This window comes from Gopherus flavomarginatus, chromosome 8 (assembly GCF_025201925.1).
Source record: "Gopherus flavomarginatus isolate rGopFla2 chromosome 8, rGopFla2.mat.asm, whole genome shotgun sequence".
In the NCBI taxonomy this organism is placed as follows: domain Eukaryota; kingdom Metazoa; phylum Chordata; order Testudines; family Testudinidae; genus Gopherus; species Gopherus flavomarginatus.
The window spans coordinates 103189533-103208731 of NC_066624.1; the positions used below are offsets into that span (position 1 = coordinate 103189533).

Consider the following 19199-nt stretch of genomic DNA (forward strand, 5'->3'; position numbering starts at 1 on the left):
CTAATAATGTTCAGGGAATGGGGCAGGAGTTGGAGTTAATAGGTCAAAATTCAACTGTGGTGGAGTAACTCCATTGGAGTCAATGATACATCAGAGACGGATTTACTGAGCTGGCCCAAGTGTCTAAATGTTTATATTTGCAATACAAGGATTTTACCTTTTCAGAAATGACTGTAAAATATTTTGGAAGTGAATTAATTCCCTGCCAGGTCAGAATGAATCCACTGAAAAGGACATCTGAGGAACCCTTCTCTCCTATGAGATGGAAGTGGTGGTGGAACTACCCACCCTTTAGAGGGTTCACTGATTAAATATGAACTTCACATAAGAATGTATTATTTTCAACCTCAGAAATATTTACCAAAAAATCAGGGATCATGATCTACTGGACAAAAGGAAAACAGTCACAGCTCTGAAAGCAGGAGAAGATCGGGCCATACTCCTAGGACTGACTATGATGGTGTGCTCCATTATGATGTACTTCCTCCTGGGAATTACGCTGCTGCGGTCATACATGCAGAGGTACATTTATTATGGTTACACTGTTCCTGGAATGTCCAGCTCAGCTGATTTCATTTCCCTCCATGCTTTGAACTTTTAATGATTTCTCTTCTCCTCGTGCTGCCCTTTGATCAGGATGGCCTGATTCTCCTCTAACTTACACCGATATAAATCAGGAATAACTGCACTGCAGACAAGTGAGTTGGACCGGTAAGCAAGAGCAGAATCAGAGCTACGGTATCTGACAAAACACAGATCACCAGTTTTAGATTTGTCACTGTTTAATTAGAGTAGAAGGAGAATGAACAGTTTTGGATTCTGAAAACACCTTCTCCCTCACAGTATAGATTCTGTGTAATATCTTTAACAGCTGGTCTGTGGCCTCCTGGAGTCCATACACTATGGAGTGGCTATTGCTGTAAAACAGAGCCCCTGTCTAATTCAGCAGGGAGCAGCAGTAATATTCAGTGGCCCAGAGAAACAATACCCTTTCAAATGAAAAATGGAAGTTTAATTTGGGCAAGGGACCATGCTATTTTATAGCATTTAGTTCTCATGTAAGCTAATTCCTTCATTTTAACAAGTGAAATCCTTTTGAAATGGATAGCTCAGTGGTTTGAGCATTGGCCTGCTAAACCCAGGGTTGTGAGTTCAAAGCCCTCAGGGGGCCATTTGTGGATTGGCCCTGCTTTGAGCAGGGGGTTGGATTAAATGATCTCTTTAGGTCCCTTCCAACACTGATAATCTATGATACTCTATCATCTTTCATAGTTATTATACAGCACTTAATTTTTCTGATGTCCTTCCACAGTTTCCCTTCTTAGCTAAGGACCAGAAAGTTTGCCCTCTGATTCACTGGCTGTGCTTCAGAGTAACTTTCAAGCATGAGCCCTGCTTAGACTCCATCCTAGGCTTGTGATAGTGTTGTCAGCAATTCTTTTCCATTCTGATCCATGAAGACATGGGAACAAATAATGTGCCATTCTGGATTGGACCATTAGTCCATCTACCCAATATCCTGCCTCTGCCAGTGGCCAATACCCGATTCTGCAGAGAAAGCAAGGGAAACTTCCATTGTGTAATGCTGTACCTGTAGGAAACTATCCCTTCCTGACTTCTGCAATGCTTAGGATGAGCACTGATGCATGAGGATTAGTTGCCCTGAATCTTATTCCCAGGCATAAAATTATTCATCTCTTTTTAAATCCAGACAAATCTTAAACTTTAGAGACAGAGATCAAGCTATTTAAACATCTAAAAGTGTTTACATTTCAAAATCACTCTCTCTCCCAGACCTCCTTAGCAATATAATTGTCAATTATGGAGGCTGTTAATGTTAACATTGCTTTTCTGGAAAGATCAGTTATGTTACGAGCTATAGGACATATTATCCAAGGATATCAAAACACTTTGAAGATATTAATTAACTAAGCCTCAAAACTCAGCTGCGAGATAGGTGCTATTATAACCCTTTATACATGGGTAAAATAAGGTACAGAGAAATAAAAGCGAAGGAGCGAGGAGTAGATCCCAATAGCCGTTAGGCCACAGAGAACAATTCCCCACCACCAAAATACTTCTTGCCCTGATGGGCAAAAATCCTACACCTTTTTTCATAAACATTAACAGAATTATCATGCCATAATTGAACTTTAATTATCAACCATTTTTAATACATGGAACCTGCAACTATAATTGTTACAAGAGCAAAATACTTGGTAAGAGAATTGTCCAAGAGATCATCTAAATCACTTAGCATATAATCTTGTCATACTTTTAGTTAATTCAGATTAACTTTCATGAGTATCCCTATGTAGACAAACCCTGATTCATATTTGGTCCACAGCTTGCAGAGGTTGGGAATACTTTGCTATAACAGGAAGAAGGGTTGATATGCTCTGGAAGGAGCTATGTCCCAGCCCTTCTATGGCACCAAGATAGGACAGCCTTTGCAATGTAAGCACAAGAGGCAGCAGAACATCTTCAGGCTCCCAGAGGGGTTCAGAGGAAGATCAGTGGGAGAGGGGGACCCCCTCTGGACATTAATGGAATTTCCTGAATAGCTGTCAGTTGTGACATTCCAGTGACCTTTGTCCCTAAGAAAAACCTAGTCATAGATTGTATTTTCTTATTTCCATCTGAGTAGAAATAAGGTTCCTGATGCAGTACCTATCTGGGGGTTTCAAATGGATACATTGCTCCCTTTTAGACTCTTATGTACCCAAGATAGCCCAGAAATTCTTCAGAATGATTTCTCAAAGTGATTTATCTTCTTCAAAACCTAGTGAGACCTGTACTAGAAGAAAAAGTATTCTGAGAAGTAGCATTCCATATGGTGGTGGAGGGCCATATGGTACGATGTGTCTATGTAACTGTGAAGGTATTTTCTAAGTACTTCACCTGTAAGAGTGAATTGGTCCTCCTACTCTGCCTTCAGGAGCCCACTCTCAGATTTAATTCAAGATGACTGCCGTTAATGAGTGAGCCATGCAGACCATGGTCTCTCCCAGGCATGTTTTACATTTGATCTTAGCTTTCTTTGTTCCCTTTAATCTCAAATGTTCTCCAAACAAAAAGTTCCTGTCTGCTTTTTGTCTATGGAAGAACATAACAGGTGCCCAGACTCAGTCAGTGTGGTGCTCTGTCTCCCTCTAGTGGTGGCTAGGCCAACTAGAGATTGATTAATCTGCTAGAGCCTTGGTTAAGAAACCAGGTTAAATCCCTGCTGCCAACCACCCACCCACGTGTGTTGCCATTTCATGCATGTGTAGCCACTATATTTGTATTCCTTCACATGCTACAGAATAATAATCCATTCTATGATGGATAAGCTGTACTGAGAATGTAAGTCCACCCCGTAAGCAACAGTCTCATGAAAGAACTTATCCCCTAAAGACTTACAGTATCGTATCCCTGAAGGTAACGCCCGGCTCTGTTTGCTACTTTGCTGCCCGTTTTTGCTGTGATTTGTCTAACCTGTCTCTTTTCTTCCTAGTGTTTGGACAGAAGAGGCTCAGTGCACGCTCCTCAATGCATCGATCACAGAAGCATTTAACTGCTCATTTAGCTGCGGTCCAGACTGCTGGAAAATCTCTCAGTACCCCTGTCTACAGGTGTATGTTAACTTAACTTCTTCTGGGCAAAAGCTCCTACTTTACCATACTGAAGAGACGATGAAAATTAATTCTGAGGTAGGAACATGGAACAAATTCCATCTCAAACGGATTTCTTGAGGGCTGTTCATTTTCTATGTTAAAGTAACACGGCTTCCAGCCTCTGCCTTATGTCTCCCAGTAGATCTGTATTCCTTCTTCGTAAATGTTCAGCAGAAGCAGCTGTGTTAGCTGAACTCTTTATGTTGAATTGCTGTGGGGTAGATTGTGCCTCATTCTGCACAAACATTCCCTCCTTACCCTCTTGTGATGGAGCCAGATATGGACAGACACGGTGCTAGAAACCCCAGAGAGGATTGATGGGGTAGAGTAGAATCAGTACAGAGAATAGGGTATATAGGGTTTCTCATGGTAGAGAACAGGTTGTAATGATTATAGAGGATTTTTTACTGAGGCTCCTGGATACAGACAGACACTGTGGTTCTCCCTGGTGCTGTGTTAGCCTGGCAACTTAAGGTATGTCTACACTGCGTTTTGAAGTTGATGGGAGCAAGCCTCTCATTCTGGCTTGATAGATCTTTGAAGTTGCAGTTCAGGCTCTGAAGCTTGGGGGGAGGGAGGTGGGCTTCAAAGGTCTGTCTACACAGCAATTTTTAGAGTCTGTTTAACCAGGTTCAGAGGCTCACTCCCACAGGCTCCAAAACGCAGTATAGACAAAAGGTTAGTGTCACCATGCAGAGTCTCCCCAAATCCTGGCCTGGAGTGAATAGTTATGGAGTGGGTTGATGACTGCCAGAGGGACTACATGTTACACCCTGTTAGAAAGGTATAGTGCATACCACTGTTGTGTGTCTTTCCTGCAGAGTTTGGACCTGTTGGAGGCAAAGTGCCTCCTGGGAGATGTTGCTGGTCTGCTGTCAGTCCTCCCCTTCTTCTGCCAATGCGGGCAGTGACTTAGAGAGACAATCTCACCCTGAGTGTCTGTCAGATTGATATTCTAAGTGAGCTGTGCACAAGTCAGTGCACCTTTTTCGTATGGTTGTGCTTTATACTATAACACCTCTAGCAAAGTAAATACAGCGTCCATGGCAGTGAGAATAGAAGTGGCCTTCTCGATATGGAGCTAAGTCTAGCCAGCATGGCAACAGAGATAGGTGACGGCTCTATATCTGACAGAAGATATGTCTCCATCTTGGACATGGCAGCCAAATTCTTCTCTCTCTCTTACACCGCTGCAGCCCAGTTGAGGTCAGGAAAGTGTAACCCATGGACAAAGGAGAGCAATTTGGTCCCCTGGGTGCCATGAAGATGCTGAAAGTTTAGTGAAGGGATATTGTCATGATAAAAATAACAGCCCAGATTCTCAGCTGGTGTAAACATAGCTCCATTTACTCACCTGTTTTATTAATACCTGAAATTATTTCAAAATCCTGAGCAAAAAATTGTTCTCTGCACCACTATAAATCCAGAGTAAACTTAATACAGTGGGACTGAGCCAGATCAAATATCTTCAGGAGACTATAACGAATGTCTCCCTGAGATTGCAAGTGCATTTGTGCTGGCGACTCATTACTATGTGTATCAGGGCTTGTTAATGTTCATGACTGTGGTGAGTGACTATCTGCAGATGGCTGTTTGTATTCTTTTATGTAGCAGGGCATTGAGGTCAGAGCTTAAGGAGCTGCCTTTCATCTTGGCATCCACAATTATTTGCACGAATTATTGCAAGCCCAATTTTGCACCTGCAGTTACCTAAGGATGCAGTTAAAATCATCCCAGGGCCCCTTCACTACACCCCAGATTATATGCACCTGTACGCAATAACAGAGGCCCAGTTCAAAGTAAACTGCAAATACATTCCATTCAGTTACACCAGGCTGAATTTGACCCATTGTGTTTCTATTTAAGGTAGCAGCTCAGCTGACTAAATTACCTTCATGTATTAAGATGAAGTGATATTGAAATTAGTCAAAGTATTTAATGGTTTCACAAGGCCAGTTATTCGGTTGGATAATTTGCTCTTGTAGCTGGGATACTAGTTCCTATGAAATCAAATTGTAAAACAAAGGATAATGCCCCAGCCTTCTTTCTGTTGTAATGTTCAGCAGCTTCCAATTCTCTATCCAGTATTACTTTAGAAATATGGTTCTTAGAGATCATTTTAGCCAGTAAACAGCAGAGACATGGTTTGCTGGTGATGTATAAGCAACTTCCAGTGAAATCCATGCTGTATTTTGATTACAGCAACTCAAATAAATTATGGTCCTACAATGCATATAAACAAATCAAAGGATTCTGTATAAATTTCCAAACTCTGCTGTTTGAAGATTTTTGTTTGTCTAAATCTATTCTTACATTCTCCCAAACACAGCCTCCCCTTAATCTAATGTAGGCACAGTTAATACTTCCCAAGCCCAAGGTTGTTTTACAGGTTAAACTTTGCTCTCAGGAGGATTCCTGGGTTTTTTTCTGTATGCTGGTGGTTCTGTGATCTGAATCCAAATCCAATATTAAATGGGACTTGGACCTCAATAGCAATGGCTATAAAATACCTGATTTCTTGAACCTTGATGGAATTAACATAGACTCCAAGTTTCAGCACACTCAAATCAGCACAACAAACCTCTGCTCCCAGGCTAGCAGTCCGCTCCTCATCACAGCTCTGTGGCTACATTATTTGGGCCACAACCAAGGCATGCACCTACCCCTGCTGTGCTGACAGCTGTGCGGTCATAGCAGTTATAGTTGAGGTCAAGGTCGCACTGATGCATCCTGTTAGTATATAACTGTGACTCTTATCTAGTGATCAGTAACCACTTCATTTTCTTCTCTCCTTTGTCATCAGTCTGTGCTGGGAAGCAAAAACATTGGTCCCAGACAACAATGAAGTACAAAAACAAGAGTCTGGTCCTGTAGTGGCCAGACTGGTACATTTAGGAAAGTCTGAGTCATTATGGTGCGGAGATGCACTATAAGGAGGGGTGTCTGGGTCACAAGGCACAATGCTAGGCTACAACCACAGGCCACAGTAAACCTGCTGGCCATTTCTGCACTGCGGGGGCTATGCCAGCATTTCCCTGTAGTGAAGATGCAGCCTACTTTGACAGAAGGGGTTTTTCTGTAACTGTGGAATCATCACCTCCCCAGGCAACAGTAAGTAGGCCAATGGAAGCATTTTTCTGTCAACCCAGTTGCATCTATGCTGGGGATTAGTTCGGCATAACTACATCTCTCGGGAGTGATTATGTCGACCTACATTTTAGGGGTAGACCTGGCTGTCATCTCATAAGAATATAAGGATGGTCATACTGGGTCAGAACAATGGTCCATCTAGCTCAGTATCCTGTCTTCTGAAAGTGGTCAATGCCCGATGTTTCAGAGGGAATGAACAGAACAAGGCAATTATCGAGTGATCTACCCCGTCATCAAATGCCAGCATCTGGCAGTCAGAGGCTTTGGGACACCCAGAGCATGGGATTGTGTCCCTGACCATCTTGGCTAATAGCCATCAATGGGCCTATCCTCCATTAATTTATCTAATCCTTTTTTAAACCCACTTATTCTTTTGGCCTTCACAACATCTCCAGCAATGAGTTCCATGGGTTGATTGTGCATTGTGTGAAGAAATACTTCCTTATGTTTGTTATAAGTCTGCTACCTAGAGGGTGACCAGATGTCCCAATTTTATAAGGATAGTCCCGATTTTCGGGTCTTTTCTTATATAGGCTCCTATTAACCCCAACCCCGTCCCGATTTTTCACATTTGCTGACTGGTCACCCTAGCTACCTATTAATTTCATCGGGTGACCCCCGGTTCTTGTGTTATATGAAGGGGTAAATAACACTTTTTCTCAATACCATTCATGATTTTATAGACTTCGATCACATCCTGTTAGTCGTCTCTTTTCAAAGCTGAACAGTCCCAGTCTTTTTAATCTCTCCTCATGGAAGCTGTTCCATACCCCTAATCATTTTTGTTGTCCTTTTCTCTACCTTTTCCAATTCTAATATAGTGTATTTGAGATGGGGTGACCAGAACTACACACAGCGTTCAAGGTGTGGGTGTACCATAGAATCATAGAATATCAGGGTTGGAAGGGACCTCAAGAGGTCATCTAGTCCAATCCCCTGCTCAAAGCAGGACCAATCCCCAACTAAATCATCCCAGCCAGGGCTTTGTCAAGCCTGACCTTAAAAACCTCTAAGGAAGGAGATTCCACCACCTTCCTAAGTAACGCATTCCAGTGCTTCACCACTCTCCTAGGGGAAAAGGTTTTCCTAATAACCAACCTAAACCTCCCACACTGCAACTTGAGACTATTACTCCTTGTTCTGTCATCTAGTACCACTGAGAACAGTCTAGATCCATCCTCTTTGGAACCCCCTTTCAGGTAGTTGAAAGCAGCTGTCAAATCCCCCCTCATTCTTCTCTTCTGCAGACTAAACAATCCCAGTTCCCTCAGCCTCTCCTCGTAAGTCATGTGCTCCAACCCCCTCATCATTTTTGTTGCCCTTCACTGGACTCTTTCCAATTTTTCCATATCCTTCTTGTAGAGTGGGGCCCAAAACTGGACACAGTACTCCAGATGGGGCCTTACCAATGCTGAATAGAAGGGAATGATCACATCCCTTGATCTGCTGGCAATGCTCCTACTTATACAGCCCAAAATGCCGTTAGGTCCTTTTCTGCAGAACTGCTGCCTAGCCACTCGGTCCCTAGTCTGTAGCAGTGCATGGGATTCTTCCATCCTAAGTGCAGGACTCTGCACTTGTTCTTGTCGAAACTCATCAGATTTCTTTTGGCCCAATCCTCTAATTTGTCTAGGTCTGTCTGTATCCTATCCCTACCCTCCAGCATAGCTACCTCTCCTCCCAGTTTAATATCATCTGCAAACTTGCTGAGGGTGCAGTCCATGCCATCCTCCAGATCATTAATGAAGATATTGAACAAAACTGGCCCGAGGACCGACTCTTGGGGCACTCCACTTGATACCGTTGCCAACTAGACATGAAGCCATTGATCACTACCCATTGAGCCCAATGATCTAGCCAGGTTTCTATCCACCTTACAGTCCATTCATCCAGCCCATACTTCTTTACCTTTCTGGCAAGAATACAGTGGGAGACCATATCAAAAGCTTTGCTAAAGTCAAGGAATAACATGTCCACTGCTTTCCCCTCATCCAGAGGGCCAGTTATCTCATCATAGAAGGCAATGAGATTAGTCAGGCATGACTTGCCCTTGGTGAATCCATGCTGACAGTTCCTGATCACTTTCCTCTCCTCTAAGTGCTTCAAAATTGATTCCTTGTGGACCTGCTCCATGATTTTTCCAGGGACTGAGGTGAGGCTGACTGGCCTGTAGTTCCCCAGAGCCGCCTCCTTCCATTTTTTAAAGATAGGCTCTACATTAGCCTTTTTCCAGTCATCTGGGACCTCCCCTGATCACCAAGCATTTTCAAAGATAATGGCCAATGGCTCGGCAATCACATCCACCAACTACTTTAGCACCCTCAGATGCAGTGCATTTGGCCCCATGGACTTGTCCTTGTCCAGCTTTTCTAAATAGTCCTGAACCACTTCTTTCTCCACAGAGGGCTGGTCACCTCCTCCCCATGCTGTGCTGCCCAGTACAGTAGTCTGGGAGCTAACCTTGTTCGTGAAGACAGAGGCAAAAAAAGCATGGAGTACATTAGCTTTTACCACATCGTCTGTCACTAGGTTGCCTCCCCCATTCAGTAAGGGGCCCACACTTTCCTTGCCAACATACCTGTAGAAACCCTTCTTGTTACTGTTAACATCCCTTGATAGCTGCAACTCCAAGTGTGATTTGGCCTTCCTGATTTCACTCCTGCATGCCTGAGTAATATTTTTATACTCCTCCCTGGTCATTTGTCCAATCTTCCACTTTTTGTAAGCTGCTTTTCTGTGTTTAAGATCAGCAAGGATTTCACTGTTAAGCCAAGCTGGTCGCCTGCCATATTTACTATTCTTTCTACACATCAGGATGGTTTGTTCTGCAACCTCAGTAAGGATTCTTTAAAATACAGCCAGCAACCCTGGACTCCTTTCCCCCGCATGTTATTCTCCCAGGGGATCCTTTCCATCAGCTCCCTGATGGAGTCAAAGTCTGCTTTTCTGAAGTCCTGGGTCCATATTCTGCTGCTTTTCTTTCTTCCTTGTGTCAGAATCCTGAACTGGACCATCTCATGGTCACTGCCTCCCAGGTTCCCATCCATTTTTGTTTCCCCTACTAATTCCTCCCTGTTTGTGAGCAGCAGGTCAAGAAGAGCTCTGCCCCTAGTTGGTTCCTCCAGCACTTGCACTAGGACATTGTCCCCTACACTTTCCAAAAACTTCCTAGATTGTCTGTGCACTGCTATATAGTGGCATTATGGTATATTCTGTCTTATTATCTATCACTTTCCTAATGGTTCCTAACATTGTTAGCTTTTTTGACTGCCTCTGCACATTGAGCAGATGTTTTCAGAGAACTATCAATTATCCAAGATCTCTTTCTTGAGTGGTAACAGCTAATTCAGAGCCCATAATTTTGTGTATATAGTTGGGATTATATTTTCCAATGTGCATAGCTCTGCATTTATCAACACTGAATTTAATCTGCCATTTTGTTGCTCAGTCATTCCATTTTGTAAGATCCCTTTGTAACTCCTCACAATCTGCTTTGGTCTTAACTATCTTGAGTAGTTTTGTGTCATCTGCAAACTTTGCCACCTCACCGTTTACCCCTTTTTCCAGATCATTAATGAATATGTTGAACAGCATTGGTCCTAGTTGTGTTGACTCTCCCCCTAGAGCAAGCATAGAAGCCACTTCCCTTCTCCCATGTAGTGCTGGAAGAAACCTGCATTAAGTAATATTAATACTTAGCATTGCATCCCTTGGATTTCAAAGCATCATTATCCCCACGTTACGGCTGGAGAAGTTAAGTGACCTGCCCAAGGTCACACAGGAAATCAATGCTAAAGCCCAGTTTTCTGATTCCGAGACTGATGCCCTCTATATTGGAACACACAACCTTCTCAGTGTTGGTCTTGGGTGCTGTTTGGCCCGGTGAAGAGCCTTTCTCTTATGAACCACCAGGGCTAGAAGACCCTGCTGTACGCTCCAGGGAAGCTGGCATGACCAGCTTTCCATTGGCAAACAGCATTAATTTCCATCACTATGGTTTAAGGCATCTCATAATTTTAACTGGATACTGGTCCTCAGACTAGGAAAAATACAAGCCAACATGCTTTCAGGATCCCAACCATCCTAAACCAGTTCATCCCATGTGCAATATTCCTCGTGTTTCTGATACTAGTTTTGGTTCTGAAATGAAGGGGCATGCCCCTCTCTTGTTATCTCTAATTCCTTATGCACCCTTCTCACCTTGTTTTTCCTCTGTATTTATAACCTCATCTGCAGACACTAGCAAGCAATGATATATACTGCTGCTGTGAGAGGCAGGCTAGGAATAGCTGATGGAAATTCCCCGCTGCTAGACCTGACAAGCTGCCATCCGTTCAACAGGTTGGAGAGGGGCCTCATGCACAAGAGAGAGGAAGTGTTCATGAGAGTGCTTGATTTTCTATGCGCCAACAGGGTGCTGATGGTCAGTTTCCTTCCACATCATCATATTGCTAAGATCTACCTCCACTACTCACCCACAAAAAAAAGCAAGCAGCTGCCTCCCTGATTCCAAACATTACCGACAACACTATGAAAAGAGCTGCACTTACATTCCAGGTAAAACAAGTGACCTTCCAAAGGTCAGCCTAAACCTGCATAATCTTTCCAGCTCACTGCACACCCCCACCACAGTCTATTACACACACACACGCCCACACTGCAGTGTCTGTAGCCACGCTCTCTGCTTCTCTCGCTAGCTCAGACTGAGGAAAATGCACTTTGATTTTAAATAATGATTACTTTATAAGACTCACTATCTAAAATAGCTGGCTTCCCGAAAGATTAAGGAAAGGAGTAGATGCAATTTATATTGAGATATCTAATGCACCCCTGTCGGTTTCTGATCAGAATCAGCAGGAAGTAAATGGGTGTCGACTGAGCTATTTTAATCTCCCCAGAAGTACACACAAGATTTTTCATTCCTCTCCCTGTGCATATTTTATTTCTAGCCTTTTAAGACTATTGCCTAGCCCCTTGTCAATCCTACAACCATAGCAGCTTCGCTGATCCACTCTCTTCTCAACTGTCATCTGTTAACAGCCTTTGGGGAAAGTAAATAGGATCAGCAGTCTCTTCTATTCAAACTACTGAGTCATTCTGTTATGCCTTGGAAGTGTTGCAGTACGTCAAGGAGTTGGAAAGGCCTGATTCTGCTCTCTCTCTACATCAGTTTAATTCTTTTTCTCCACTGGAGTTATTCCTGATTTATATCCACCGAGCATAAGTGATGCCAGGAATAGACACTATGCATCAGTAATCATTCTTATACCACACTGTAATCAAAGCCTCCAAGGCCAGATCAAACCATTGTGACTGTCTAGTTCATTGGTCCCCAATGCAATGCCCGCGGGCGCCGGGGGCATCTTAATGCGCCCACATCCTGGCCCCCGGGAGAGCACCTGCCAAAATGCCGCTGAATTTCAGCGGCATTTCAGCGAGGACGCCTCTCAATGACTACGCTTGTCACCAACAAGTGATGTCATCGAGAGGCGTCACCCCCAAATTTCGTCAGGGACGCCTCTTGCTGACACCACTTGCCGTCGACAAGCGACGTCATCGAGACGCGTCGCTGCCAAAATGCCACCAAAATTCAGCGGCATTTCGGCGGGTGCTCCACCGCCGCAGTCGTCCTTCGTCTTGCACCCGCCAGACGAAAAGGTTGGGGACCACTGGTCTAGTTGGACCTCCTGTAAAACAGAGGCCATAGAACTTCCCAAAAATGTTTCCTAGGAATAATTCAAGAAAGAAAAGTCCAAACTGAAGCAGCTGCAGAAAAGAATGATCAGAAGAATGGCAAGCTAAACTTATGAGAAAATTTTGCCCATGGAGAGTCCAGTGGTAGAGCTGGGATTCTAACTCAAATCTGCCATTCCCTTGTCTGACACATCCTTCCCTTCTCCCTGATTTCCACTTCATTCTGTGTGTGAACACATTAGAAACACCACAAGAGCCACTTTTCTCATGCTCCTTAAATGCAGATATGCAAATATTTAAAATAAATGGGCGGAAAGGTCAAAGCAAACTGTTTTTTGAATTTAGAACAAGAGATATAGCTATTTTGGCTCTATTTCAAATGAAGATCAAAAGATTAGGAGAGTTCTCTTATTTTCCCTGCCAATTTTCTTATGCCTCCCTGGAATACATCCGGCTACCCAGAGACACAAACATTGGATATTTTTTATATCTACAGTTTTCTAATATTACATGTGATTGACATTAAGGAGGTACGATACAAGTGTTGTACAGTCCATAGATTTAATTATAAGATATGGTGATAAATAACATGAAGACCAGACCATATAAGGCACTCAAACACTTCTCATTCACAAGAGCTCTGCAATACCTCATTGCCAGCACCTATCCTGCCCCTTTAGTAGGTTAGTGACCTTGAACAGGTGGACTAGGAGAGTTGCTTCCTAGCCACTGATCTGTCCAGAACATGGAATCCTATGCATAATTACCAGCAGCAAACAACAACATAGGCAGCTGCATTGTTCTACAACTCTGTCAGCTGGCAAGATGAATCAATACCACAGTTTAAAGCTTAAAACACACTGATGGTTTAGGAATCTACCATTGACTTAGGGATTGTAAACCACCCAGGTACTCAGAACCTGAGATAATGGTTAATGTAAACTATCTTGGCACTCTGAACTTGGGATAACAGGAACTGCAAACCACACGGGTATTTAGAACTTGGGATAACAGGCCTTCTAAGCCACCCTGGCACTTAGCACCTAGGATAACAGGCATCAATGACTTGTACAGCATATATAGGACCCTGGTACAGATAAAATCCTTCCTACTACAAGGACCCAGGGATGAATGGTATAGGATATCTAGCTATCCTTGCACTTGTTCTTGGCAGGCTTAGTATTTGAAAATCATCTTGCCATGAAGAGCCTAGGCTGGGTTGGTATGTCTACTGTTCCTGGTATCAAAAGACATACAAGAGTTGGAGGCCTGGTATTGTAATTAGTCTGAATACTAATAGTCTGGGCTTACCGGAATATATAAGCACCTAGGCATTACTGAAGCAAAAAGCAAACAAAGCTAAGCCCCCAACCCTCTCATTCCCTTCCATAACCAAAATCCTGTCCCGCAAATTAAATTCACAGTTATTCCTAGGCTGAGCATTTATACACTGTCTATGACCAACACTGGATGGAAACTAAGAGCTAGATTATGGCCCGTGCTGTCTGGCAATGTGAGGCCTCTGAGCTGCTTCCCTTGACCTTGGATCCAAAAGTCTGTAGTCAAGTGGGCACTATTGCCCAGATCCTCCCAATGGGAGAGAGGCCCAGATCCTCACAGGTGTTTAGGAGCCTATGTGCCTGCTATTTCTTGCCCTGAGCAAGTGGATGGGGAGTGGCTGAAGAAGGATAAAGAATGAGGAGAACCTTGTTTAATCTCATCCTCTCTTCCCCACAGCTCAGAAGTAGTAAGCAGTTACCTGAGAACAAAGGCCATAGCAGGGAAGGAATTGTGACTCTCTGGGGCGTTATTACATCCTAGAGATTGTCCAGGTGTGTGGGGCAGCTATATACCACCCCTCCCACAGGGCAAATTGGAAAAGAACAATTGAGTCCTAACTAACCACACAGAATTGGCCTATGATTAGAGAGACTGATAACATTAAACAGGCTAAATATGTACCATATGGCTCAGCTCCATTTGCAGCTAGGGGGAGAACATGCTACCACAACACTGGAAGGCTATAACCACCAAACATGCAAAGGAATTAATGAGAGCAATATAAAGGGATTACAGTATTGCCATCCTCAAATATTCAAAAATCATGACTCAGGCCCCTAAAAACATCAGACTGGTTTAAAAATCATGAGATTTTAAATAATAATAAATGTCGGGTTCTCTTTATTTGCCATCTGCTTTTTGAGCCTTTAAGGTGCACTTGGGTGATACCGTCAAGCTTTTCTCCACAACCAGAAGCTTACACCTCTACCTCGATATAACGCTGTCCTTGGGAGCCCAAAAACCTCACAGTGTTATACGTGAAACCGTGTTATATTGAACTTGCTTTGCTCCATCGTAGTGCACAGCCCCAAATTCGTGTTATATCAGGTGGCGTTATATCGAGGTAGCGGTGTACTTTCAAAAAAATGAAAGCTGAGATGCTCACCTAATCACAAGAATCCAGCACAAGGGCTTTAAGAACAAAACCAAAATATCGAGACTCATAATAAAATCACAAGAGCTGGAAACACTGGGGTTACAATTGCCACTTGAAGCAATGGGATATAAAGGAAAACTCAGGCTGACCCGGATGAAACATATCCTTATAGTGCAGTCTATCAGGCTGTGATCTATTAGGTTCTACTGGGAAGTTGGAGAAACCTCATGGCGGGCAAAGAACTAGAGAATATGCTGGAGGGAACAATCCTTCTCTAGCAGGAAGATGGATGAGATGCGATCTCTCTGGTCTTTTCCACCTCTAATTTCTATTGCTCTATGAAATATTCATAAAAGAAGTGCTGGCATGCTGTACCCTTAATGCTGCAGTCTGCTAATGCCATCCAGCATCTCTGCTGCACTGGAAATCAGATTCTCAGCTAATAAACTCGCTAATGAATCAATCACATCCTGTTACAAGGTTAATCTATGGATTGCTATTAGGGCAGCGGGTTTGTCGCAGTATGTTATGAAAAGTCGTGGCATAGTCATAAAAGAGAGCAGGGGAAGTTTACGAAATTTATATATTTTAAAAAATCAAAAGTCACAGGTCACATTATTTTAATCAAAATGTCTTTTTCCTTTGCAAATCTCACTTGATAAAATTAAATTAATAACCAAAAACCACTGATAGTTGTTCTCCCAATGCAGGCAGATTCAGCCATGCAGCAGTGCTGAGAGGGGTCTGGGAGAGAGAGAGAGCTATTCACAGACCAAATCAATCATGGAACCCAGGATCATCCTGTGGCCATGTGACGAACCACTGGCCCTAATTATGGGACACATTCTGCATGGATGTGCAAAAAGGAAATGTACAAGGAATTTCTACCTGTTCCCAGTTTGGGCTCATGTAGAGGGTTTGGCCACTATCTCACTGGGGAATGTAATACCTGCTTGCTCTATTCTAGTGCTTCCTCCTCCCCTGGGGCCAGGGCTGTCTCTAGCCATTTCACCGCCCCAAGCACAGCGGCACGCCATGGGGAGCGCTCTGCCACTCTCCGGTCCTGCGGCTCCGGTGGACCTCCCTCAGGCGTGCCTGCGGATGCTCCACCAGAGCAGCGGGACCAGCGGACCCTCCGCAGGCACGCCTGTGGGAAGTCCACCTGAGCCGCCTGCCGCCCTCCCGGCAACCGGCAGAGCCCCCTCGCAGCATGCCGCCCCAAGCACACGCTTGGCGCGCTGGGGCCTGGAGCCGGCCCTGCCTGGGGCTAAGTATCTGTAAAAGGGTAGGGTGAGGATTACTCCATTAATATTTGTACAGACCTTTGAGTTCCTCAAATGGAAACTGCTATAAAAGTTTAAAGTATTGTTCCTCATATAATTGTGACCATGACTATGACTATTTTATTATTCTTACTATTGGTTTAATTGTTCTCTGGCCTTATGAAAGGGACAGTCTGCTGGAGATTTTCCTGTTTGTCATCCAAAATAGTATTTGGTTAGAGACATTTCTTTTCCTTTTAATTTCTTCCCAGTGTTCCTACATCCCCAAGTGTGGCAAGAACTACGAAGAGTCCATGTCACTTGTGAGTGTTGTAATGGAAAATTTCAGGAAGTACCAGCGCTTCTCGTGCTTTTATGACCCAGAAGGCATTCAGAAGAACGTGATATTAACCAAACTTTACAGTTCCAACGTGCTGTTCCACTCACTTTTCTGGCCAACATGCATGATGATTGGTGGGGTTGCCATCGTTGCCATGGTAAAGCTGACTCAGTACCTCTCCCTCCTCTGTGAGAGAATCCAAAGGATCAACAGATGAAAGCAGAAACTTCTCTGAGATGTATTTCAGCTAAAATACTGTTTTTTCATTCTTCACCAAAGAACCTTAAGTTTGTAACGTGCAAGTCTGTTATAAGTTCGTTACTATATTCTTATAAGTAGAGCAATAATGCAAAAGCTGTTCTATATGCAAACATGATGTTATTATTATGCAGACAACAGGAAAAAATACTGTTTTTGTTGGTTGTCTATCTGATCTCATTTTATGCTGGAAACTAGTACTTCTTTCTTTTCTACAGCCAAAATAGGGCTCGGTGTGACCATTTGCCAAGCTTTGTCAATGAACACATCAGCATTTCAGTGTAACATTCTGGGGAAAATTCAACCCTGTGCAGAGGGCTAGCAAAAGGCCTGGGCATCATTTATGTCCCATTTAATCCTCAGGGCGTACAATGGATGGCTTTGGAGGGAATGAGGGCAACAAAAGTATAGAACCAATGTATTTTTTGGTAAGAGAGTATAGAATGGATGCATATATACAATTGATAGCTTAAGTGGGACTTTCATGTTGCTTGTGCTGGCTCTCCTTGGCAAGGGGAAAATTTAACCCTTTGGTGTTTTAGGTCTTTTGTAAAACACCTTGGAGATGGATATTTGCAATATGTTTTCCTCACATCACATCATCTACAGAAGCTACAGCCAAAAACAAAGAAAATTCAACCAATTTCATTTTCTACTCCAAGCTGAGCCCTATTGCTGGAGATGGGACCAGATACCTTATGTAAAGGTTTATTACGCATTTGTCTTGTATTTGCTACCATATCACTGTAAAGAAAAACAAAAACACAATCAGCTATTTTTTCATTTTTTACTTCCAACTATTTTAACTATTTTAACTTTTTTTACTTGATTATATAGATATATAAAAAGAAAAAGCTATATTATATCTAATTGTGTATTGTAACTTGATTTTTTTTTTCCTTTTGACTAACTGGAAAGTGAGCAGTATAACTCCTGTATTTATCACATTCAAAGCCTGGAAAAGACCATAACATCAAGGAGCAGCGTGGAATCTTATCCAATATTCACACTGACATTTCAATCAGATGGAGGTCTCTCTTGCTGTGACATTTGTATTGAAAAAAATCTCCTCCACTTCACTAGGTCTATTAATTGAATTGTTATACAATAATCATAATATTTCTGGAAATTATGATTGTTATGCAGTGCTGGCTGAAGTGACTTGCATTCTAAAATGTCCAGGTGTAATATGAGGTATTGGAAAAATTGAGATTCAAACCAATATGTAGTCCTAGCTGTCATGTATGTTCCATGGGGGCTTTACCAATATAATTCCATGCACACTATGTGCACATCTTTGGCATAATTTATCTTCCATGTTGTTATACTCTACAGACAATCTCAACATTTTTTACCTTGCTCCTAAACTGAGGGACAAATTTGAGGCAGTCTCTCTGATTACCCCATGAACTTACTATAGAATATTTATAGAAAATTATTTACAGGTACATTCAAAAGAAGGAGATTCCACCTTTTTTTTTCTTTTTTGCCAAAAAGATAGCAGAAGGAGAAAATCCAGAGTCTTCTGTCTATCTCATCCATATATAAGTACCTTCTTCCATGATGCAGTATTGAAAACTTTGTGTTACAAGATTTTACAAGTTGTACAGGTGTAGTCAGAGCTGTAAAAATAAGTTCACAGCAGTGGATTTAACCTGCAATCTTGTAATCCATGGTATGATTTTTCTTAGGCAAATAAATTCCTGGGGGCTGGGGGGTATAATCAGGGCTCCAAAAATGTGTAATAAAAATATTAAATCAAATCTTCAGGATTTCAATACCTTTTCCATTCAGAACTGCTTTGTTTCAACAACCTTTTTTTTTTAAGATTCTTTTGCCATAAAACCAGGATTACCAACTATCTGTAACATGAGAGGGAGTTTGTAAAAGTTTCTTTGTAAAAGCTACCTATCTACCTACCTATTTTAGGGTTTTGTACAGCCCTTCACCATAGTATCTGAGCAACTTCCACATTATTTAGATTGACAGTGGAGAAGCCCCTAGTGGACTTCAAGAAGTCGCCATTTAAATTCAAAAGAACTCACTACCCACATTATTTTCTACATGGCCAGAAAATCTGATTGATGCCTGATTTTCTCCACCTGGAGAATAGATGGAGATAGATGTCTGTAGAAGAGAAGAATCCTAACACTCTGGTGCAAAGGGATTAATCAAGATTAAGGACAGCTGGGGGAACGTTTCTGCTGGTACATTGCCTGGCTTTTACTAAAGATACCCTAAGAGAGGGCACAAAGGTATGATATGTGCCCCCAGACTGGAGGAGGAAAATCCTCAGTTACAATAAGAATTTTTTAAGCAGGAAAACCACAAGAAGAGCTATCAAGAGCTCCATTGCATCTGAATTACAGGTGCTGCTACAAGTAAGAGCCAGTTGTGCCCAA

At 42.7% G+C, this 19199-nt stretch overlaps 1 protein-coding gene across 8 annotated transcripts in view; it reads left to right on the top strand.

Annotated features, from left to right (window-relative positions):
• Positions 1-18560, top strand: part of LOC127057248 (calcium-activated potassium channel subunit beta-2) — a 268310-nt gene extending 249750 nt beyond the window's left edge. For 7 of the 8 annotated variants that reach the window (XM_050966139.1, XM_050966141.1, XM_050966144.1 and 4 more), the window contains 3 exons: positions 352-522; positions 3497-3692; positions 16472-18560. In XM_050966139.1, the coding sequence (XP_050822096.1) occupies positions 352-522; positions 3497-3692; positions 16472-16756 (652 nt within the window). In that variant the 3' untranslated portion in view covers positions 16757-18560. The remainder of the gene's footprint in view (positions 1-351; positions 523-3496; positions 3693-16471) is intronic. The other variant, XM_050966138.1, reaches the window with a different exon arrangement.
• Positions 18561-19199: the final 639 nt, after the last annotated feature.